The 24,377-nt window shown below is 42.7% G+C and overlaps 1 protein-coding gene across 1 annotated transcript in view; it reads left to right on the top strand.

Annotated features, from left to right (window-relative positions):
* LOC122922871 (zinc finger protein 260-like) overlaps window positions 1-24,377 on the top strand; it is an 82,635-nt gene that overhangs the window by 971 nt on the left and 57,287 nt on the right. Inside the window, exon 2 of the mRNA XM_044273625.1 lies at window positions 1,157-2,176. Within this exon, the coding sequence (XP_044129560.1) occupies window positions 1,157-2,176 (1,020 nt within the window). The remainder of the gene's footprint in view (window positions 1-1,156; window positions 2,177-24,377) is intronic.

The raw sequence follows: 24,377 nt of genomic DNA on the forward strand, positions 1-24,377 counted from the left end.
TAATGGAGGAGCACCAGCCTCTTATATCACAAGGTGAGACCTGTCATGTGCAGTGTATACACGTGTGTGCAGTGACATGTAATGGAGGAGCACCAGCCTCTTATATCACAAGGTAAGAGCCGCCATGTGCAGTGTATACACGTGTGTGCAGTGACATGTAATGGAGGAGCACCAGCCTCTTATATCACAAGGTAAGAGCCGTCATGTGCAGTGTATACACGTGTGTGCAGTGACATGTAATGGAGGAGCACCAGCCTCTTATATCACAAGGTAAGAGCCGTCATGTGCAGTGTGTACACGTGTGTGCAGTGACATGTAATGGAGGAGCACCAGCCTCTTATATCACAGGGTGAGACCCGTCATGTGCAGTGTATACACGTGTGTGCAGTGACATGTAATGGAGGAGCTCCACAGTTTCTTCCCACATTACATTAGAGGCTACGTGTTCTTTATATGTCAGTGATATCCATAGGGCTCCAGTCACATGATGAGAGCGTGTCCTTCTGGCCTCCATCGGGCCGGTATAGTAGACTATACTACAGAGCAGCAGATCTGTGCAGCAGATCTGTCCTCCAGCCCAAGCTCCTGTGATAAATGTGGAGCATCTCTAGATTTACTCTGTACGTTTTAAACAGGATTAGTAAATCTGCCCAGTTGTTTACCCAATGATTGCAGGGTGTCCAGACCATGAGCAGCAAAGCAGCTCCAAATCATGATGTCCCCCCACCAGCCCCAAATCATGATGCCCCACTTCACCAGCTCCAACCATGATGCTTCTTGTTTTATTTATATGATGTCTAGTTGCTGTTGAAAGGCAAAATGTGTTGGCAGAGAGCAGGGCTCGTTTCCAGACATGGTCAGGCTTTTCAAATTTTTTGGTTCTGTTAAGTCATTATTTACTGTATGTAATAAAAGTCATGACCCGGTGTAAACCAGAATCCTGGACTTTGTCAGGAAGTTATAGAAGCTTTGTAAGGCTGGGATCACAAGTGCAGTTTTTTGGGCCAAAGTCCGAAACGGATTCCAAATGAATGAACACTTCTCCTTCCTGCTGGATCAACGTCCAGCTTAATTGGAATTTTATAAGTTTGTCTACTCTGGAGTTTGCAAAAAAAACTAAAAACTTTAAAACAAATTTTCATTTTTATCTTAACAGAAAATCCCAGTAAGAAATGTGAAAATGTCATGTTACCACTAGATGAAGATATCCTGCAGCGCTCTTCAGGAGAAAACCTCATTACCCTAAATGTACATCCAGGACTTCACAGTACAGATCTATCATATAATCCTCCTAATTATGAGGAACCTTCTCTGAACCAATCACAGATTGTTACCGCAAGTACAAGTCAGAAAAGGATTAAAAGGTTTAATTGTGGTAAAGAATCCACAAACAGCTCAGGACTTTCTACACACCGAAGACGTCACAAAGGAGAGAAAATGTATTCATGTTCAGAATGTGGGAAATGTTTTACACGAAAATCTATTCTTGTTATACATGAGAGAATTCACACAGGAGAGAAACCATATTCATGTTCAGAATGTGGGAAATACTTTACCCAGAAAGTAAATCTTGTTACACATGAGAGAAGTCACACAGGAGAGAAGCCATATTCATGTACAGAATGTGGGAAATGTTTCACAGTTAAATCACATCTTGTTATACATCAGAGATGTCACACAGGAGAGAAAGCATATACATGTTCAGAATGTGGGAAATGTTTTAGAGATAAATCAAATCTTATTAAACATAAGAGAAGTCACACAGGAGAGAAACCATATTCATGTTCAGAATGTGGGAAATGCTTTAGACAAAAATCACATCTTATTACACATGAGAGAAGTCACACAGGTGAGAAGCCTTATGCGTGTTCAGAATGTGGAAAATGCTTTACAGAGAAATCAAGTTTTGTTAGACATGAGAGAAGTCACACAGGAGAGAAACCATATTCGTGTTTAGAATGTGGGAAATGTTTTACAGAGAAATCAAATCTTGTTAAACATGAGAGACGTCACACAGACGTGAAGCTGTATTCGTGTTCAGAATGTGGGAAATTTTTTACACAGAAATCCAATCTTGTTGCACATAAGAGAAGTCACACAGGAGAGAAGCCATATTCGTGTTCAGAATGTGGGAAAAGTTTTTCAGATAAATCAAGTCTTCTAAAACATAAGAGGAATCACACAGGAGAGAAGCTTCATTCAGAATGAGAAAAATGTTTTTGCTTCTAAAGCCATAATTAGGGGTCATTAGTGAAGTCACACACGAGAGAAGCCATATGGCCACAATATAACGAAACAATATATCACTGGGTCATAGACATTGTCTTCATTTCAGAACATAATATAGCTGAATAGACAGGCACTCCACACCTAGTCGCACGCAGGGAATACTAAAAATATTTATTGCTAAAATACACAACGTATAAAATAATTGTATAAAAATAAATTAATAAAATTAAGTAAAAATATGGAAGGCCCTAGAAACAAATAATAATGTCAATAAATAATAATCAATATCCAGAGCTGCCGTTACCTGTATTGGAGTCTTCGCGGCTTGTAGCCGCTCGTGCGGTCCGGCTTTCCTTCTGGGATTTCCCGATAAGTTCAACACATGGGTATGTCAGTCCTTCAGCATCCCACGTGTGTTGTACCGGTCTTTTTCCGCCGATCCAGCGATCAATAGGAGAAAACAATGCTGTGGATGGAAGTGCTTCCAAGGAAAGAATATGATCAAATGTTCTTTGTTAGTCACAAGGGGTATGCGGGTATCATCAGACCAGATGCGTTTTGGAGTCTGAACCTGACTCCTTCCTCAGGAGGTGTGGAGTGCCTGTCTATACAGCTATATTATATTACATTTTACTGATTGGGTGAGTCAGATAGACATTGAGCACCCAAGTACATGGTAACAACCAGGTGATATAAAAGCTTAATTGATGTCACATAACGGCTTCTATAAAACATCTGATAAATCTTGTTTAGGAAGACATATATTCTGTTCATGACTTATATTTTAAACCTTACAGTTAACCCTTTCAGCCCCGGAGGGTTTTTTGCATTTTCGTTTTTTACTCCCTGTCTTTCCAGGATTTTTTTTGTTTTTGTTTACATAGCCGTAGGAGCGCTTGTTTTTTGCGGGACAAGTTGCATTTTCTAATTCTACCATTTAATATTGCAAAGGATGTAGTGGGGAGATGGAAAAAAAATTCCATGTGGGGTGAAATTGTAAAAATAATGCTATTGCGCAACAGTTTTATGTTTTGTTTTGACTGTCTTCCCTATACGGTAAAACTGAACAGTTACTTTCATTCTCCAGGTCAGTACAATTATGGCGATACCACATATGTATATTTTTTCTTCCATTTTAATATTGAAAGAAAAAAAAAACTTTGAAAAAATGTTTTTTTTTTCCTTTTCATCGCCATATTGTGACCTCTATAACTTTTTTGTAGTTATGTGTACGGAGCTGTGTGAGGGCTAATTTTTTTAGGGACGATCTGTAGTTTTCATTCATACTATTCTGGGGTATTTTTTTGGCCACTTTTTATTTAATTTTTTGTGGGATGCGAAGAGACCAAAAAAACGGCTAATCAACCATTTAGAGTTTCTTTTTTTTCATTTTGCCATTTGCCATATCTGAAAAATATTTTATAGTTTAAAAGTATGGGCGATTTCAGACATGGCGATACCCATGATGTGTATTTTTTATGGTTTCCATTTTTTATTTATATTTTGAGGAAAGGGGGTGATTTTTTTTTACAGTATATTATAGTTTCCATAGGGAACTATAAAAAGCAATCATCAGATTGCTTCTCTCATACACCAACATTGGAGTGTATGAGAGTTACAATGTATTCCTATAGAGCTCTGCCACAGGCAGGGGCTTCATAGGAGCTAACATACGGCAGCTTCAGTTCATTACGGAGAACTGAGGCTGCCACACAATGCATCCGGCTCCCCTGATCCTCATGTTTGACCATAGCATCTGAAGGGTTAAATTCTGAGATCATTCTTACCGCCAGTCACAGACATTAGCTGCTGGTGTCTGCTGTATGAAACAGCCGGCACCTGGCAGCTATGGCGCATGCAAGAGCTTATTGTTCCTTCCGGAAATGAAGTAATAAATCCTCAACCTTCCTGATCTCTTTACTCCAAGCTAAATAGATCTCAGGACATCTGGAAAGATCTAGGGAATGGAGATGATATTCAACATTACAGTAATGTCCATAGACACTGGAAGGAGGAGACCTGATTATAGTTACTAAAGAACAATCCTTTGGAGTAAGAAGGAATCTGAAGTATCGATCCACTGATGACAAGACTAGGATCTCCCTGTTCTTATGGCAGATGTCATGGCCAGATGGAAATAACTTCTTTTGGTTAGGTATTTATGTGGGCCCTCCTCCAGAGGTTTAAAGGGAGATGATCTTAAAACTTTTAGTCCTATTTTGACACAGATTCAGACTATGGAAGGCTAAATCTTAGCAAACCTTTCAGGAACCTTTTCATCAAGGACTATTGTGACAAGGATAAACTTGCAAAATGGGCAAAATTTAGACTTTTCCAAATTTGTCTTGCAGGAAGCCTAAGAGGCTGATAATCTGTGGTTTAGAACTATCCACCCTTTAATGAAATTCAAGCTGAATAGATTCACTTGATCCTTGTGTAAGCCCTTTAAGTGGAGACCTGGCTACGACAAAGTCTTCTGGACTATGTCTCAGAGACCATTAGGTTTATATAGTAGCTGTACTGTTGAGTCTCCACAGGTTCTGGCAGAGCTGAGTGCACTAGACACACACAATTTACACTGGGGAAGTCTTCAGATACACCATTGACTCATTTGAATGAGTTGGTATCAAAATGAACTTTTCATGAATTGCAAACCAGAGTGTGGCAAAGGTCTTCATGATTTAATCAAAGAGGCTTCAAGATAGTTAAAGAGGCTGGTCAAACTTCAGGCTGTCAAACTGAACCTCTTCAGGTCTTTGCAGAGTTCAGTGTCCTAGACACACACAAACTGCAGTGGGGGAAGTCTCCAAGTTATACTCTTGACTCAACTGAATGAGTTAAGAAATTTTTTCTTTTGGTAGATTGAAGCCCTAAGTGTGGTAGGTAAATTGAAAGAAGTACCGACACTCGCTGTTGGTATATAATCTTGTGATTTATTGTCACATTCCAGCGATGCGTTTCGGCATACAATCTGCCTTTATCAAACTGTGAACAAACAATGAACCAGCACCTGTTTAAATAACCCACCAAACCTCAGACCTTGTGTGAGGTAGTCATGGCAACAAAATAAACAGAAAAAAGCAAGAGGTGGAGGGGAAGTCACTGAACACCAAGAGTCCATAGCATATTGGAAGATGTGATCATTAGAAGTCATTATGATCCATAGAGGGAATCCATCTGGTCGATGTGTATTCATACATTAATTCCAAGTCCGCTGTAAGAAATTCTATATACGCGATTAATATCATAGTCAAAGAAAGTCCTAAAAAGCTATTTAATGCATAGTTCCGATTCAATCCTCTGGGTTCCAGTGTCTGGAGATGATGAATCCAGTAAGCCTCTCTTTTGAGCAGGAGTTTGTGCCTGTCGCCACCACACCTTGGTTGGGAGACACTATCGATGATCTGAAAGCGTAATTGCTCAATTGTATGTCTATGTGAGTGAAACTGATGTGGAATGGGTATCATCAGGTTTCCTTTTCGTATGGTGGATTTGTGTTTTGAAAATCTGTCCTTCGTTCTCATGGATGTCTCCCCTACATATACCAAGCTGCAAGGGCACTTCAGGATGTATACAATGAACCGGCTGTTGCACGTAAATGTCCCTCAAATAGGTATTATTTCTCCTGTGTGTGGGTGAGTGAGGTGTGTGCCTCTTATAATGCTGGAGCAATGTATACAACTCGGGCAAGGAAAAGTTCCATGTCTTGTAGTGGAGAGCGTGCTTTGTCTGGAAAACCCTCTATTACTTGTTGTTTGCTCTTTTGTAACAGACCATTGGTGGTCTCTGGAACTCTTCTACCCGTAGATAGGACTGAGCTATCACATTCCAGTGTTTATAGATGACTGACCTGATCTTATTCATCCAAGGGTGGTATTTCACAATAAAGGGAATGCACGGTTTCTTGGTGATTCTCTCTGTTTGTATCATATCTACCTTCTCCCGTTGTTCTACCAGTAAAGGTTTGGGATAACCTCTGGCTAAGAATTTATCAGTCATTTCATTTAATCTGACCTCACAGTTTTCTCTATCACTAACTATCCGCTTCACCCTCTGATATTGGGAATAAGGTAGGGACTTTTTTGTGGACTTAGGGTGGTTGCTTTGGAATGTGAGTAGACTTTGACATACAGGTCAGTGTGAACCAGTCCGTCTACCCCCTTTATAACCCATGTATCTAAAAAGGAGATTTTATGTGGGTCATGGTGTACTGTAAATTGGAGTTCTGGCCAGATTGAGTTGAGTTGAAGATATTTATAAAACGTCACCAAAAAATGCAATTTCATTGATATAATTCATGAGAATATATGAATGTGCTTTCAAAATGGGCCATGTATGAATTTGCGTAAGGCGGTGCCACGTGCGAACCCATCGCAGTCCCCTGTTGCTGCTGGTAGAATGTATCCTGGAACAAAAAGTTATTCTGCTCCAAAACCACCCTAAGGAGTGAAAGGAAGAAGTCTCAGTTTTATTGTATATGCTCTGTGTTAGCAGTTGTTTACCGCGTGGATCCCTTTATCATGAGTGATAGACGTGTACAGGCTACATACGTCAAAAGTAACAAAGATGCACTCTGAATCAATGTGTAGTGATTTGACCTCAGTAAGAAAATGGGAGGTATCCCTCAAGTATGAAGGTGCAGATTTGGTAAGTGGTGTCAAGACCTTCACTAGAAAAATGGCTGGTGGGGGGAGAATGGAGTCAGTCGATGCCACAATAGGTCTCCCAGGAGGATAGGTCATAGATTTGTGTACTTTAGGTAGTCTGTAGAACACAGGGGTAATCGGATGTTGGTTTATTAGGAGGAGCCAGTGGGCAAATTAGAGCAGTGTAAGGGTTTAGAGTGAGGGCTTTGTCAGATGTTACTGTTTGCATCCACCACAGTAGTGCACCTATTGTAACTATTTATTTTATATATCATTCCGCATCCACACATTTTACCATCTGGTGTAGGATGTCTCTGTGGCACTTGTGGTCTGCTGCGGGCATCCTCCACTGTATGCATTTTTTGCTGGGGATCGCCCTTAGCAACAGACCACAAGCGCAGTATCTGCTCCCCTGAGCATAAATGCACAACTGCATTTGGGGTTGAGCATTTCCTGACTTTTGAGACCACACATTTTTGTCATTTAAATCACACTGCTGGTGTTGAAATCTTGGGTCCCTAGAATCTTAGACTGAGAAGGAAAATTTGCTCTACTGTTTGCTCTACTGTCGGTACTTCTTTCTGTGTTTTGTGTGTCAGGCGCCTCCCAGGTAGCAATTAACTAGAGCAAAAGAATTCCCATGGGCAGGGGATTGCGCTCTGAGTGCAAAGGACCGGACTACAAGAGTTTCTGCCTGTGAGAGTCTGGGGGAATTGCCAGACAAAGTGGCAGAGGGGGTAGTCTGATCGGCAGACCAGATGTGGGAGTCGGGGATAATATATCCTGCCTGCCAGTGAGGTAAGCCCTGCTTGTTGTTAAAGAGGGGAGATGCCAGTTGTTTTTTTTCTTGTGCGTGAGAAGTGAGTGAGCGGACTCATGGGACAGTCACCGTCTCTGTTTGAGGGCGAGCATACAGCGCAAAAAAAAGGAAGTAAGCATGTGAAGCATTGTGGAAAGTTGAGTGATGATGGTTTGCTTGGTGCAGCGCAGAGGGAGTATTGTGTCTTGTCTGTCTGTGTATCTGTGTGACCTGCACTATCGGAGGTACCGTGTCTCTGGTGAATATGTCCTCTAACTTCAGGGAGTGTAAGGTGTTGCAGAACCCGAAGGAACTCTGATTGCTGAGATAGAGAACATATGGAGACGGAGAGCTGGGTACTTGTTTGAAGGGAGACAGTGGGGGCCGCAACTGTGAGTGGAGTGACGTCATGATATTGGAATGTGTGATAGCGAGTACAATGTCAGCCATACTAAGGGATAATCACAAAGCAAGGACCTGTTTAGTATGTCAGTGCCAAAACCACGCCCTAGGCCTCTTTGTATCCGGTTATCACACAAGATGGCACCCCCTACGTCCCAACTTCCGCTCCGGCGGCCATCTTAACTAATCCAACTTCCAGCCTGACTGCCATCTTAACTCCTGCAACTTCCTGGCGGCCATCTTAACTGAGGAAACTTCACTCCCTGCCCAGCAGCCATCTTAGTTACTGGTATTTTTTCCTAATATGACTACGAGCATGAAACAATACACAGATCTAAGTAGCCCCACATAGAGTACTCAACTCAGTAAGTGAAGGATACACGTATACCTATAATTAGTTATTACTTGTAGTATTGTTTAATTGTTTAATTATATGAAATTTCTTTTTCCTTTACTAGGATTCTGTCTTTCATATGATGTTGCTGAAGAATGCTAACCTTGAGATAAGATGCTGCAGAAGTAGTAAGGAAGAAAGAATGTAGACAGGCAGCAAGCTAATGAAAGGTGTAGACATGCCCCCCGATGGCAAACTGAATCAAGAGTAGTGAGAAAAAGCATGTAGGGAAAATAAAGAGTGGCTGAAAGATAACAGGCTCACAGAACAGGCAGAAGTCTGGCTGTGAGTAGTGAGGAAGGTGTATAGAGGAGGTGTAGAAAGACAGAGAAAGTGGGAAGTGTTGTTATGAATGTTATCATGATAATGTTAAACCACCTCCCCAACAGAGAAAGGAAAAAGTAAGTTTGCCACCCTATAATGGTCCTGGGGGATGGACCTGCAGACTCTGCGGTACCCAGAACCCATATGGGAGAGAGTGTTGTGCTGTGTGTGGTACTCCTTGTCCACACCACGTGGGAGGATTGTATTCTGTGTTGACCGTGCCCGGACCACTGTCCGTCCCCGCAGACACCCATGTTTTTTGTCATGAGGACAACACAAAGACAGGTGAGGGGGGAAAGTTAGACCAAGATTAGGAAGCAGGCAATCCAGTATCGACTGTGCCTTTAAACATTTTAGCAGATTCAAGTCCGGCCCCAGTGATATCCCTCACTCTGGGTGATAAAGAAGTATTCCCGTTTTTTATTGATACTGGAGCAGACAAGACAGTTGTGCACAGCAAATATGTCCTCCCCTGACTTAATCTCCAAGAACACCCGTCCTTGGGTAGAAGTGGATGGGAAAGTAGTACACTGCCCTTTTAACAGAACCCATCCATGTTAGATTTGCCCTTACCCAAGAAGTGCTTGCGCGTTTGCTGGTCAGTGATAACGCCCCCTGTTGCCTCCTGGGTACAGACTTGCTTGCAAAAGTACATGCCAGCATCTCATACCAGGAGGATGGTATTGTGAAGTTTACAGGTGCCCTCAATGACCAGGAACTTGTTTGTTGGCCGTTAGTAATAAAACTCCCTGGTCCATGTTTTTGTCAGTACTCCCAGAAGATGAGAAGGAAGACCTGCTTGCGGGAATGTCGGGCCATCTGTGGGCTACTGGATCCACGGATGTTGGAAAAGTGAGAAGGGCAAACCCACTCAGTGCCGGATGGTACATGACCTAAGTGCTGTCAATGAACCACAGTTTGTAACACCCCTATTGTGCCCAATCATTACCTCCCTGGAAGTCTGCAGAAACATTAATGCACTGAGGACATTTTGGGGTCCTGTTTCTTATTCCTATTTCTTATTGGATGCCCAAGTTTGATGCAGAATTTTTATGATTGTACTTTAGTCCCTTCAACCTTACAGATAAGGTGGTAGATGCCTTTTATGCCCAAAGCTTGCAATTTTGTGCTCCCCAACCTGGGTCTATCAGATTATTACATTTATATTGTATTGTACAGAAGTGAATGGCCATGCCTCAGCTGTCCTCACCTAATTGGTTGGCAAGCAACAACGCCCTGTGGTATATTATTCAGCCCGACTTGACCCCCTGGCCAGAGTTGCGTGCGCCTTTCTGTGCCAGAAGCTATAGCAGTTGTACAAGCAAAGCTTGATAAAAGCTCTGAGATAGTCCTGAACCACAAAGTGACAGTGCTTGCTTCTCATGATATTACATCTATCCTCATGCAAGTACAACCCAAAAAATATTTTTGTTGCCTGACAATGTTACTGTCCAAAGGTGTAATACATTTAATACAGCCACCCTGTTGCCTCTGGAGCAAGAGGGGAGAGAAGAGTTAGGGCATTTAAACTTTTCTTCCAGATCCAGAGGAAGAGGCTCATGACTGTTTGCAGATGATTTCACAATAGACAGCGGGATTTGACCATGTGGTAAATCAGATTGATAACTTAACTGAAGTTTTAACCAGTCATACCAGTGATCATAAATATGGCACCCATAAATATTGGAAATATGATTTTTGATAAATGGGGTTACCTTAAAAAAGTCAATTAATTAAAATAGTAGGCCCAATAGTTTGATTAGAGACTAGATACATTAGTAGTCATACACCAACAAATGATGTGAAATGGTAGAGGATAGAGGCAAGTGTGAGATGTAAACACTTGCTGAGAGGGTGAGTTTACGAAACATAAGGATACAAATAAAGAGGGAGACAGATACTGGGTCTCTTCCCCTGATATATCCCTAGGTTCTAACTCAAAGTGAAGCCCTCTCTGTATGTCCCTTGGTGTCCCTTGCAAGCAATAACAGTGACTGCCCAGCTTCGTCAGAATACAAAGGTGTCACTCATCAGAGAACATACAGATTGTATAACAATTGAAACAGTCCCAACGCGTTTCACTGGCAGTCAGCCAGGTCATCAGGGGACTAATATACACAACAGGATACACACATGTGCACAATGGGAAAAAAAAAACAATCCACGGCGCTTCCAAGTATGCTGGAGCCAGCCAGGAAAAAACTGTATTGTAAGTAAAACTAATACTTAGCTTTTCCATGTGCACCAGTTCATGGTCCGCTCCTCCTGCATATGGCAGTGACGGCAGCGAGTGCCCGTGCTGGCGTTCTTTTAAACCAGCGCGGGCCTGAATAAGTCCGCCACCAAGATCACATGCTCCGGTCACGCGGGTCGTGACATCACTGGTCACGAGTACCCCATGTCACAGAGAGAAGTCACATCATCGGGACTCACACTTAAGGTGTGTCAGTGTAGCCCAATGTCCTTCCCCTTCATTAGGGGGCGGTATATCGGACAACATAGAGGGGCCCCCCTTGGAAGTAATGGGTTAGAGAGATGGGCTAGCTCAACTACCCCATTCGACCATACACAATGGCATAAATAGCCAAGCAGGGTGCGTCGCTCCTATAGAATCATAGAAGGCGCTACCGAGGTATTTAAATAGCAGGTTCAATGGATAGGTTAAGTTAAGAGATTAGATGAACAGATATACAGTTATATATTAAAAATGCTACCTGGTGCGGCAGGTCAAGCCTATCAACAGGAAATCCAGTAAAGACCAAAGGGGTCATAATTTAACCCCATGACAAAAGGTAAGGCACACAGATAAGCCCCTATATGTGGTGTGGACATACAGTACAATATGAATCGGGCGTCCAAACCCAACGGGGAGGAAAAATGTCCCCACTGTGTGTATGAACACAGAGTAGAAGCCCTTATGTGTATCATAGACACCCCAATTGGTGATTAGAAAATATGGTAAATCAGCCATTAGATAATCCAGATCATGTGCTTTTTTTGGATGGATCGAGGTATGGCCAGGGTGGCAGATACTACACAGGTTGGACAGTGGTGACTAAACATGACACACAAGAAGTGGCGCTAAAGACTCTGAAGATGGCTTGCTGATATGAAGAGGGAAGTACAGCCAACATTTACACTGATTCCATGTATGGTTTTAGGATAGCCCATGACTATTGACCCATTTGGAAAGCCAGAGACTTCCTGACCACTACAGACTTCCTAACCTAATACAGTTCCAAAAATGGGGAAGCAGTGAGTTCTCTGATGGAACCCCCTCATGTTGCTAACTTGAGTGGCGGTGATAACAAAAATTCACTGTAAAACAGACTCCGAAGAAGGCAAAGGGAAAAGCCACGGCAGATCAGATGGCAAAAATGGCTGGACACAACTCAGGTCCCTGAAATAACTCCTCCTGTCTACCTGGAAGTTCTTAAGACCTTACAGAACCAGGCGGGGAAGGAGGAAAGGGACTAGTGGATGTAAATGAGGAAGGCCTAATACAGTTCCAAGGGAAACTCTGCCTTCCCAGGTCCTTCTACCCCACGATGGGACAGGCAACCCATGGAGTGATGCACCAGTCAAAAACTGCTATGTGTGATTTAGTACATAGTGCATGGCACGCCCCAGGGTTCAGCACTGTAGCAGCCAGATATACTCAAGGATGTATGATTTGTGCCCAAAACAACATGGGCAAGGTGGTTAAGGTACCCCAGAAACACACGTCTTGCCCTTTGTATCTGTTCCAACGCTTGCGGACTACCTTCAACTACCCAAGGTGGGCGTGTATGAGTATGTATTGATGTGTGATGACTTGTTTTTAGGATGGCCATAAGCATAACCAAAGAAGATTATGACCGCAGTTGTATGAAGGTATGGGGTACCTAAGACTATTGAAAGTGACAGAGGTGTTTACTTCACAGGTGAAGTGATGCAGGAGATGATGAAGGTTTTGGGTGTAGAACAGGCCTTATATGCTTCGTGCCATCCACAAAGCAGTGGTAGGGTAGGGAAAAAAGATTAAAGTTAAAGATTCAAAAAGCCATGAACAGAGTGCCTGTTGGTAGCCCTTTTTCTTGTAAGGTATACCCCTAACCGTAAGACAGGCCTTAGTCCCTATAAGGTCCTTAGTGGGTCAGGCCCTAGGACAGGGTTGTATTTCCCACAGCAGCTCCAGATGCAACATGGTTGTCTGACAGATTATGTGATTAGTTTGCACAAGCATTTGACTAAAATACATTCTCAAGTTTTTGCTTCACTTCCAGATCTTGATAAAGTACCAGGAACCCACCCACTTGTGTCTGGAGATTGGGTGGTAGTAGAAAGACATGTTAGGCTACTTTCACACTGGCGTTTTGGTTTCCGTTTGCGAGATCCATTTCAGGGCTCTCACAAGCGGTTCAAAACGGATAAGTTTTGCCCTAATGCATTCTTAATGGATAAGGATCCGTTCAGAATGCATCAGTTCGCCTCTGTTCCGCCTCCATTCCGCTCTGGAGGCGGACACCAAAACGCTGCTTGCTGCTGCTTACCTGACGATGCAGAGGCAAACGGATCCATCCTGCCACACAATGTAAGTCAATGGGGACGGATCTGTTTTCACTGACACAATATGGCACAATAGAAAACGGATCCGTCCCCTATTAACTTTCAATGGTGTTCAAGACGGATTTGGCTATGTTAAAGATAATACAAATGGATCCGTGCGGTTGTATTATCTGTGCGGATCCGTCTGTGCAGATCCATGACGGATCCGCTCCAAACGCGGGTATGAAAGTAGCCTTTGAAAAGTCCTCAAACCCTGGTTTGATGGTCCATTCCGAGTGTTGTTGACCACAAGCACATCAGTGAAGCTCAAAGGAAAGCCTGATTTGAGTAATTTCAAGAAACTGTTGAGTCTGGAGATTTGAAAGGATGATGTTTCTTGTTCCCCCTTATGTGACTGCTGATCCTGACTCAAAGAATATGGATTCTAAATGAGATAGTAAAAATAGGTTTATGAGCTGGGGAAAAGTTGTGCAAAAGTTGTTACAGTCCGATACTTCTAGCCCAGTGATCCATTGATAGTATTGCCCAAAGAGTCCCAGTATTAACCCTTTCACTCCCGATGACGTACATGTACATCATCGGGCCGGTCTTTAAACATGGAGCCTGTTCGCGCACGCAGCGGGCGCCATAGCCGCCGGGTTTCTGCTATTTTAAATAGCAGAGACCCGCGGCACATGTATGCGATCAGCCATAAGGCTGATCGCATACATTTTCCCCTTCAGATGCCATGGTCAAATGTGACCACAGCATTTTCACTAGTGATGAGCGGCAGGGGTCATATTCGAATTCGCAATATTTCGCGAATATTTTTTTGAATATTCGTCGAATATTCGAAAATTTGAAAATTAGCGAATTTTTTTTCTTGAAAAAAATCGGCAAGGTAATGATTGTGTAATATGCGAATTTTCGGATTCGAATTTTTATTGCGAATTTTTCAACTTACAATTATTAGACAAAGAAGATTATAGCACTATATTAGCTAAATTGCTCTATATTCGTTTTTCTTTCGAATATTCGCTATATTGCTATAACTTCGTTTTTTCGAATATTTGTAATATTCTAAAACAAGAATATATAGCAATATAGCGAATATTCGAAAATTATAGAGCAATTTAGCTAATATAGTGCTATAATCTTTGTCTAAAAGTTGAAAAATTCGCAAGAAAAATTCGAATTCGAATTACGAAAATTCGCATATTACACAATCATTACCTTGCCGATTTTTTCAAGAAAAAAAAATCATGCATTTTCGAATATGACCCCTGCCGCTCATCAGTACTCCTAAAGTCAAGTATATTGCAGCCTTCTTATTGGCCCACAAGCTAGAAGCAGGAAGGGATCATGTGTACTGATTTAAAAAAAAAAACACGGAAAAAAATTGGAAAAACGAATATTCGAAATTACGAATATATATAACTATATTCGAAATATTCGCGAATTTTCAAAGTACCTATATTCGCGATAAAAATTCGAAATTCGAATATTCGTGATCAACACTAATTTTCACAGTCCGGAAGCGGAAGTTGCGCACTTCCGCTCTGGTAACAGCATTCCCCGACTGAGATCGGGGAACCTGTTACTACGCTGAAATAAAACGAAGCCTCAAGCAGGCTTCGGTGCGTATTTCAGGAATATACAAATACAGGCCACTAGGTGGCAGCATTGTATTGTTATATTCCAAATGAAGTGTTCAATGATTGTTTTTTAGCCATCAGTGAACACAATAGGCAATCTAATGATTGCCAGTTATAGTCACCCAAGGTGACTTAAAAAAAAGTAAAAAAATAAATAAAAATTTTACAAATATAAAAAAATCAAAAAACAAGAAAAGTTCAAATCACCCCCCTTCCTTAAAATAAAAATACTTTTTTATAAAAAGTGATCAAAAAGTCGCACACACTTCAGATTGGTATCACTGAAAAGAACAGATCGGCCCGCAAAAATGAGCCCTCACAGAGCCCTGTATACATAACTACAAAAAAGTTATAGGGGTCAGAATATATTTATAAAATGTATTTTTTTTTTCCTCAAAGGTTGAATTTTTTTTAAACACAAGAAAAATTATACAAGTGTGATGTTGTTGGAACCATAATGACCTGGAGAATAAAGATAACAGGCCAATTTTACCGCATAGTGTACAGTGTGATAAAAAAAAACAAAAAAAAAACTTTATCAGAATTGTGTTTTTTCCCAATTCTGCCCCATTTAGAATGTTTTTTCTGCTTCCCACTAAATGGTATGCAATGGTAAATTGCGCCATTAGAAAGTACAACTTGCCCCTTAAAAAATAAGCCCTCATAAGGCTATGTGAACAGAAAAATAAAAAAGTTCGGACTATGGGAAGGTGGGAAGTGAAAAACTAAAATGCAAAATGAAAAATGGCCCGGTCCTGAAAGGGTTAATAGTTTTTATGTTCACAATAATCAATGGCCAGGTCATGAATGCCCTAAAAGGGCTTACTTCCTATTCCTGAATTTCTCTTTAAATCTGCTGATTTTGTTAATTGTTTGTTGTATCCTCCCTTGCATTAGGAAGCTTCTGTCTAAAGCTGTAGCTGCTGTCACTCCGTAGATGTTCATGGGAGAGCTATATGACGATATTGAAGATGAGAAACAAAGTTCATTCTATTCTGCTGGTCCCCCCACCTACAGGACCATCTGGCTGGAGAAATGATCAAAGATAGGGTCAGACATCTGAATTCCCTATGTCTAAATCCAGCATCATGGCAGGCTATTCACAAGGAATAGCTTGTCATGCAAGCTGGTGAAGAGGAGAGTCGAGACATGGAGGACAGATGTGCTAGGCATTGTTAGGGAAAGAATGAGATCCAAGGGGGGACTGATAGAGGTATGGATATCATTCTTCATTACAGCTCACCCAAGATGGCTCCCATATCCTCCTGTAGAGGACAACGCCTTATTTACTCAAGTAGAGATTTTGCATTACAATATGGCGCTGGCACATAGATGTTTACATAGTTCTCACATACCTAAGTCAGTAAAACAATGCACAATGCGCAGATGCCAAGTATTATCTCTTTTCTTCTTCTTCTTAGCCAATGAAACAATTGCATGAGCCTCCGTAGAGGAACGCCCTATCTGAAGTTATATAAACTGCTTTACTTCCTGTAATAAATAAGAACCTCTTTGACCCTATTCTGGTGTCAGTGTTTGTTTTTCCCATGCATGTAAAATCCTAGGATTAAGCTAATTTGGAGCAGTAGAGCAAATACATATGGCTCTGATTTAGAGCATCTTTAACACTTTAATATTTGAGAGGTGACTTCCCTGGATGAGGTATAGAAGCGTCTTCGCCGCTGCTGCTGCTGCTGGAGGAAGACTAAAGTTAAGTAGTTAATTTGTTTTCCCTTAGCCTCCTTAGAAGCACAACATGGGGGGGTCTCTGCCCCTGTGAACCGAATAGGACCGGTAATATTTTAATAAAAAAATTCAACAATTAAGCAAGAATCTCCCCACGTGCCTATATAGGGTCTAACCCACACAAGGACATTGAGTATTTATAAAGTAATAATAAACAAACTAAAGGGAGGGAAGCTTGTGCTGCTGAGGAGATAAAACAAATTAACTACTTAAATTTAGTCTTCCCTGGCATCCCTCAGCAGCACAATATGGGGATTTAGCAAGCATTACCCCCCTTGGGAGGGATTACCTGCTTAGCAGAATTTATAATAGATCTAGCGAAAATAGTTTCACTAGATAGGAAAGAATCTACCCTAGTGCTTAAGGAATGAAGTGGTGTGCTCCAAGTAGCACTCTGGCAGATATGCTCTAACGACACAAACTGTCTTTCAGCCCAGGAGGTAGACACAGACCTGGTGGTATGGGCATTAGTAAAATATGGGGGAGTTAATCCCTCTTCTAAGTAACAAAGCTTGATACATTCCATAATTCATCTGGATATAGTTGGTTTAGAAGCGTTGTGTCCTCTCTTCCTACCTTGTAGGATGATCAGGAGATTTTTCTCCTTCCGAAAGGAGGCAGTTCTGTTGATGTAAATCCTAAGACATCTAACCAGATCCAGGTTAGCCAGGCTCCTATCCTCTTCCAACTCTGAAGAAAGAGAGTAAGATGGTAAAGATATGACCCGATTGATATTCGCAAAGGAAGCCACCTTTGGGGAAAAAGAAGGAAAAAACCTTAAAAGGACCTTCCCAGGTAGGAAGGTAGTGTACGGTTCAGCAGAAGAGAAGGTTTGAATCTCTCCCAGCCAGCGCTGGGAGGGGTAAGTGATCTCTGAAGCCAGAGACAGTGCGGGACGCCGCACTCAGGCACAGAGCTCCGCTTCACTCCTCAGCTTGGCACATTAATTTAACAACTTATCAGACTGCCTAAAGAATTACAAATGTATACCTATGCCTACTACTACATGTGAAATACACTGTAACATTACAATACTCATCCTGGATTAGGCGTAGTCATTCTCTGCTCAGAATTGATTTTACCTTCATCAATTTTATTTATCTATTTTATTGACTTTTTTCCTCTAAATAGTGGCCACTAGTATATGAAAATATTTTTTTGAAAGCCTTTACAGACTGCATTTTTATTCCGGATTTTTACCAGATTTTTTACTTGCTTCTGCTACTTGACAATCTAGCATATACTCATAATATACTTTTTATTTTCTTTTGATACACTTTTATACTTCCTGTTTTGTATATAAAGTACTTACTATTAAGTAGGTGATCCCCCACTATCACATTAAACAACTATACCCTCAAGTATATTTTAAAACAACTATCCACACAATATACAACTATCAACTATTTACATACTAATAAATTATTGACTTGTACCCGAATTGAGTGTGCCTGCTTACCCTTACCATTCTTGAATCTCTCCTACTCTCTTAGCAGAGGTAACTGTGACGTTCACGTACACTACACACAGGGGGGAGGATAGTGACCACTGTGCTCCACCCTCACCCCTGGCCCTGCCTACTTGCCTCGCAAGTCCTAATGACAGGAGACAAATTGACGGCAGTCCCTAACTTAGGATATGTGCTGGGAAGACAGACAAGACAAATAATGGAACGTGAACGGACCGGGTCAATACCTAGAGAGCTAGGCAGTACTAAGGAATGAGCAGAGAATATTTAGAAAAAGCAGAGGTCAAATACCAGGGGAGAAACGAAGTACAACAGGAGTCCGCAAAGAATTGTCAGGTGGAAGCCTGGGTCAGTATACCAGGAGGGATGCACAGTACAGGAGGAGCAGGCAAAGGATCATCAGGGAACAGGATCAGGTAGTATTCAGTAGTCCAACAAATAGCCAGTAACCTAGAATTAACAGGCAACCTGTGGCCAGCAGGCTGCCTGTATTTATAGTGGGGTCTGAGGGTCATGTGATGTGACCAGCGTCACATGACCGACAGACAGACAAGTCGAGCACCGAGTGATCAGCTCGGTGCTCAAGGCATACCTAGGAGCAGGGAGCTAGCAAAGCCGCCCTGGGAACAAGGCCAAACACAGATCCTTGCTCCCGGAACTAAGCAGCAGGTCTGCGGCTGATGGGAGACCGGGGCGCCTTTGGCGCCCCGTGACAGTAACTGCCAAAAGTAGTCTTAAGAGTAAGGAACCTAAGTTCCACATCCTCTGAAGGTTCAAACGGCTGGCTGGCAAGCTGTTTAAGGACTAATACCAGATCCCATGAAGCAATAGGTCTTGTTAACCTAGGGTGCATTCTTGAAATGGCTTTAACAAAAGACTTGACCACCAGCTCTTGAAAGTACTTCCTGTGAATAAAAGCAGAAAGTGCTGCTATCTGAACTTAAGGAATTTGGAGCAAGTCCTCTATCAAAACCGTCTAGTAGAAAATCCAGGATTTGAGGTACGGATGGTGTAGAAGGATCTATCTTCTTAGAAGAACACCAGTTGTAAAAAATCTTCTTGACTCTGGCGTAAGTCCTATTAGTCGCCTCACTCCTAGAGTGAGAAAGCGTGTCCAGTATACGGTCCGAAAAACGCTTGGCTTTTAATAAGGACCTGTCAATCTCCAGATTGTAAGGTTGAGTGCCTTCTGATTGTGGCAGATCTGCGTGCCCTGGGTCACAAGATTCTGCATGGGGGGAAGTATCCAATAATTCCCTTGACTCATGGTCATTAACTGGAAAAACCAGGATCTCTTGGGCCAGAAAGGTATAATTTCTATGACCGAGGCCTGATCCTGTCTCACCTTCATGCAGTGTCCCAGGGGGTCAGTAGTGTATGCTGGGCTTTGTAGTGCAGATTGACCACTAACCTGGGATCCACTGTCGTCTTCAATTGGGGCAAATACTGGAACAGGCAGGTATTTAACAGTTCGTGACGCCAGTGTCAATTAAACGGTGACACGCCGTGTATGGTATTGTAGAAGAATGAAGCAAGCATAGGATAGCCAACAAAAACTGGAACTTTTACTGAATATCAGTTAATACAGCTGGTTCTTGAAAGTACAGAATGGCCGGTCTTAGCAAGGCATTATACAGAGTGTTGATTACAGGAGATGCAGTACAGGCGGCTTGCTCACTATTCCTGACTGGTCCTGCTACATGTGACTTTCTCTCCAAGGTCTAATGCCCTTTATCTGGCGTACCCTTGAAGCTGTCCTTATCTAGTACCTCCTCTGTTATCTTGAGTACCTCTTGCTTTATCTGATCGGCCTCTGTGGTAATCTGTGTCTTGGCTTGTGGCTTGCTTATGCTGCTTCAGCTAAACGGATGGTGACTCAGGAGGGGAACCTTTTCCTTGGATCCGGAACCCGGTTACAGGGCCTTTACTACCCTCTCCTAGTCGGCATGCTTCAGGCCTGCTCTGCTCTCACAGGCCCATAGCCTGGCCTTCACTCAGACACAGGATCATTTCTGACCTCTGTTCCCACTGTCTGTCCCCTTACTACTTCCTGACTGGGCCTTATATAAACTAGGGCTCCCTAGCTCCCTCTAGTGACTCAGAGCTGGAATGACACCCTAGCCGGCCTGCACATGCACGTTTCACAGTAACAGGAAAATACATAGCAGTACATTGACAAGATGTTCTATACCAACCTCCCCTTAAATACAGGGGGAACGACAATACCCAAGTGACCCTTCTGTAGTGACGGGGTATTACTCTCCCGTACACTACATTCATCAATACCTTAGGTATCATGGAAATTGTCGGAAAGATGTAAGCCATCCTGATATTCCACTGGAAGGACATTGCATCTATTACCAGAGGATTGTCCACTGTTTAAAGGGAGCAAAAAATCCTCAGTTTGCTATTGTCTCTTGTTGCCATAAGGTCTATTTGTGGAAGTCCCCAACGATCCACTAGTTGCCGGAAAATTTCCTGATTCAGGGACCATTCTCCTGGAATAGTAAGGTTGCAACTCAGTTGGTTTGCCAATACATTCCTTGCTCCCTTTATGTGGACAGCAAGTAACCTGGTTACCCTGTAGAAGAGTTACAGATCTTTTACCCCCCTGCTTGTTTATGTAATAAACTGCAGGCATGTTGTCTGTCTTTATTTTTACCGCTTCTCCAGTCAGAAGAGGGGAAAAATGGCGCAGGGCATAGAAGGTGGCTCTGAGTTCCTTCATACAACCTGAACCAGAAGCATCAGTTGTTAATAGAATCCAATTGGGTTCCTGGAGAGACCAACCGTCTGGGGGAGTAGCCCACCAAGCCAACGACAGACGCACTCTGGCTGATAGATCCTTGGAACTCTAAGGAACTGATATCTCCTGGATATCCTGTCCTTCCTTGCAGGCGAGAGGTACAAACGCATGTTGTGGGAATCTATGTTGAATCCCAGAAAGGTTATCCTCGTGGATGGAATTAGGTGGGACTTTTCCCAATTTATAATCCATCCCAGATCCTGACGTAAGGTCAACGTGGTGCTGACCTGAACCTCCAGGTTGTCCACAGATCTTGCCAGGATCAGCCAGTCGTCTAGATATGGAATTATACAGATCCCTTGGACCCTTAAAACTGCGACCATTTGTAAATACAAAGGGGGCCGATGTGATCCCAAATGGAAGCACCCTGAATTTAACCTTGGGTAACCTTCCGCCTATTTTCACGGCTATCCGAATAAATTTTTGGTGGGCTTCTAGGATGGGAATGTGAAAATAGGTATCCTTTAGGTCTAATGATGCCATGAGATCATCTGCCATAATAATGTATTTTACTGACCTTATTGTCTCCATGCGGAACATTCTTTTCACCAAATGCCGGTTGAGGTAGCGGAGATCTATTATGAGTCTCCATTTGCCTCCTGGTTTGGGGACTAGGAAGACAGGGGAATAACTCCCCCCCCCTTCCTTCCTCCAGAATGAGAACTGGTTCCACGGCACCCATTGATATCAACTCCAAGATTGCATTCTCTATGATAGCCTGCTTGGGAGGTCTCAGGTCCAAGGAAATGAGAAATCTCTCCATATGAGAGGACTGGAAGGAGAGGGCGTACCCTCTCTTTATTATATCCAGCACCCACTGATCCTCTATAACACTCTGCCAGGCTGAAAGAAAATTTTGGAGGTGTCCGCCTACAGGGAGACGCATCGTGTCAGAAGTCACTCCTCTTTGCAGAACCTCTGGAAGACTTGGAGGCTCCTCTTCTGGAGGATCCACCTCTTCCCCGTCTCTACGGTCTGGATTGACGGGATCTCTGGGGGGAGTAACCACGACGAGACTGTCTGTAGTTGGAACGAAAGGAACGAGGTGCCTGGGGAAGGGACTTTCCCTTTTTATCTGATAAATCCTCCATGAGCTTATCCAATTCAGATCCAAACTGTTTAACAGGTGCGTACTTTAAGTTACATAGGTTATATTTGGACAGGTTATCACCCGACCAAGGGGGAAGCCATAGAGCCCTACGGTCCGCAGATGATAGGCCCATGACAAGAGGAGTCATACAAATAATCTACTGCTAGGTTAATTTTCTTAAACGATTTCAGGATGTTCTCCCTACTAATCCCAGAGTCTACATCATTTTGGACTCTATCCAACCACTTCCTCATAGATCTGGCTATTTGAAAAGAGGCCACCCCCACACAAGCCTGACTAGAGGCTGAAGCATAGGACCACTTTAGAGCAACTTCAATCCTCCTATCCATAGGTTCACGCAATGCTGAACCATCCTCAGAGGGCACTAAGGTTTTCTTGGATAGTTTCGCCACCGCAACATCAACCTTAGGAGGTGAGATCCATTCTGATGACTGTTCAGCATTGATAGGAAAAAGCGTTTTAAAGACCTTACTTATCACTGGGGCTCTTTTAGGATGTTTCCACTCAGCTAACATCATGTCACTGAGTAACTGAGTCCTAGACCCTCCTTTTGAGGTAGTTGGAGCCTCCCCCTGGTCAGGCAAGCCCTCGGCTTGCACCGCTTTAATAAGTTTGGAGAATTTCTCTACAGGAAATATATTCTTGGATATTCCCCCTTCCTCCTCTTCTCTCAGAGTCAGAAGAGCATACCTCATCAACGATTCTGAAGACCTCATCAACGATTCTGAAGTCCTCATCAGACTGCATAGGTGATGATGCATCATATCTCGCCCTTTTTCTGAGCTTGATCTCCTTAATTTCCTTAGAAGAAGATTCCTTATACTGCTTCATTCACACATACATATCCTGTATATTGGGTTCCTTGTTTGGTGGTAATTTTGGCCGACAATCTTGACACCTGGTGTAGTCATAATTATCCGGTAAGGGGATGTCACAGGAAATGCATTGCAAATGTCTTCCCTTAGAACCGGATTTTCTAGAGTACACCCTGTCGCTAGAGTCCCTAGAAGACATTCTGTTTAAGAAAGAGAGAAAATTCTAATATACTTATAGCAAGAAAAAAAAACCCCACAAAGCATAATCAAGGAGGAGAAGAAAAAACCCCACATAGCTGAAGATTAGAAGCACAGTTAAACAAGGGATACTGATAGCCAGCAAAGGAATATCAGAACTCTGGCAACCACAAAAGCAGTTCTGACGCCAAGAGACATAGTGGAAGCACTGCCTCCCTTAAATAGGCAGAACTCCTGCCAAAAATAGGCTCCGCCCACTCAGGGCATAGTAAGCAAGAAAAACTAAAAAAATAAAAATAAAATCTTTATAAGAAGAATGCTGTATAACTATACTATAGAGTGTAGGGAGATCCCCAAAAAACTCCCCACTCTAGGTTGCTCCATCCAGCAGAGGAGACAGCGGAAGTGCGTCATGATCAGCTGACCGGAGCTCCGCTGACTCAACGGAACCGCACGCAGACGCCGCCAGTCAAACCTGTGCAAGAAAGAAAAAAGAAACATAAGGTAAGGACGGAGCAAGAGTCCGCCTCATACAAGGACAGAAAAAAACTCAATGTCCTTATATAGGCACTTGGGGAGGTGCTTGCTTAATTGTTTAATTTTTTCATTAAAATATTCCCAGTCCTATTCGGTTCACAGGGGCGGAGACCCCCCCCCTCCCCCCCCATATTGTGCTGCTGAGGGACGCTAGGGAAGCTGATTTGTCTGCATGTTTTCTCTATTATTTTATTTCATTTAATTTCATCACTGTTATACCAAATATTTAGTGTAATATTGGGGTCATTGTTTGTGATGTACCTATTGTAATGGTGCAGAACCCCAAACAACCAGACAGAGTTTAAACAATGGTGGATTTATTAAATGACGGCAGTACAGTCCAGACCAGAAATCATATGCAGGTAATCAATCCAAATAATAACTTTTGCAGGAAAACTCACAAAGGACAGCCAGACCAGGCCAAAGTTAATATGCACAGATTAGGCCAGATTCTTATGGTCGGTAAACACGGTAATAGGGTGTCTGGCTCCCTCTAGCCAATGGCGCCATTCCTCAAAAGCTAACTTGATGGCCAACAACTCCCTATTTCCCACATCGTAATTTCTCTCTGCGGAGGAGTTTCTTCGAGAAAAAGGCACACGGTCGCCATTTGGCAGGAGAGGGACCCTGAGACAAGACCGCACCCACACCCACCTCAGAAGCGTCCACCTCAACAATGAAGGGCAGAGAGATATCAGGTTGTACCAAGATGGGAGCGGA

The sequence above is a fragment of the Bufo gargarizans genome, unplaced genomic scaffold, assembly GCF_014858855.1.
Source record: "Bufo gargarizans isolate SCDJY-AF-19 unplaced genomic scaffold, ASM1485885v1 original_scaffold_1010_pilon, whole genome shotgun sequence".
Lineage (NCBI taxonomy): Eukaryota > Metazoa > Chordata > Amphibia > Anura > Bufonidae > Bufo > Bufo gargarizans.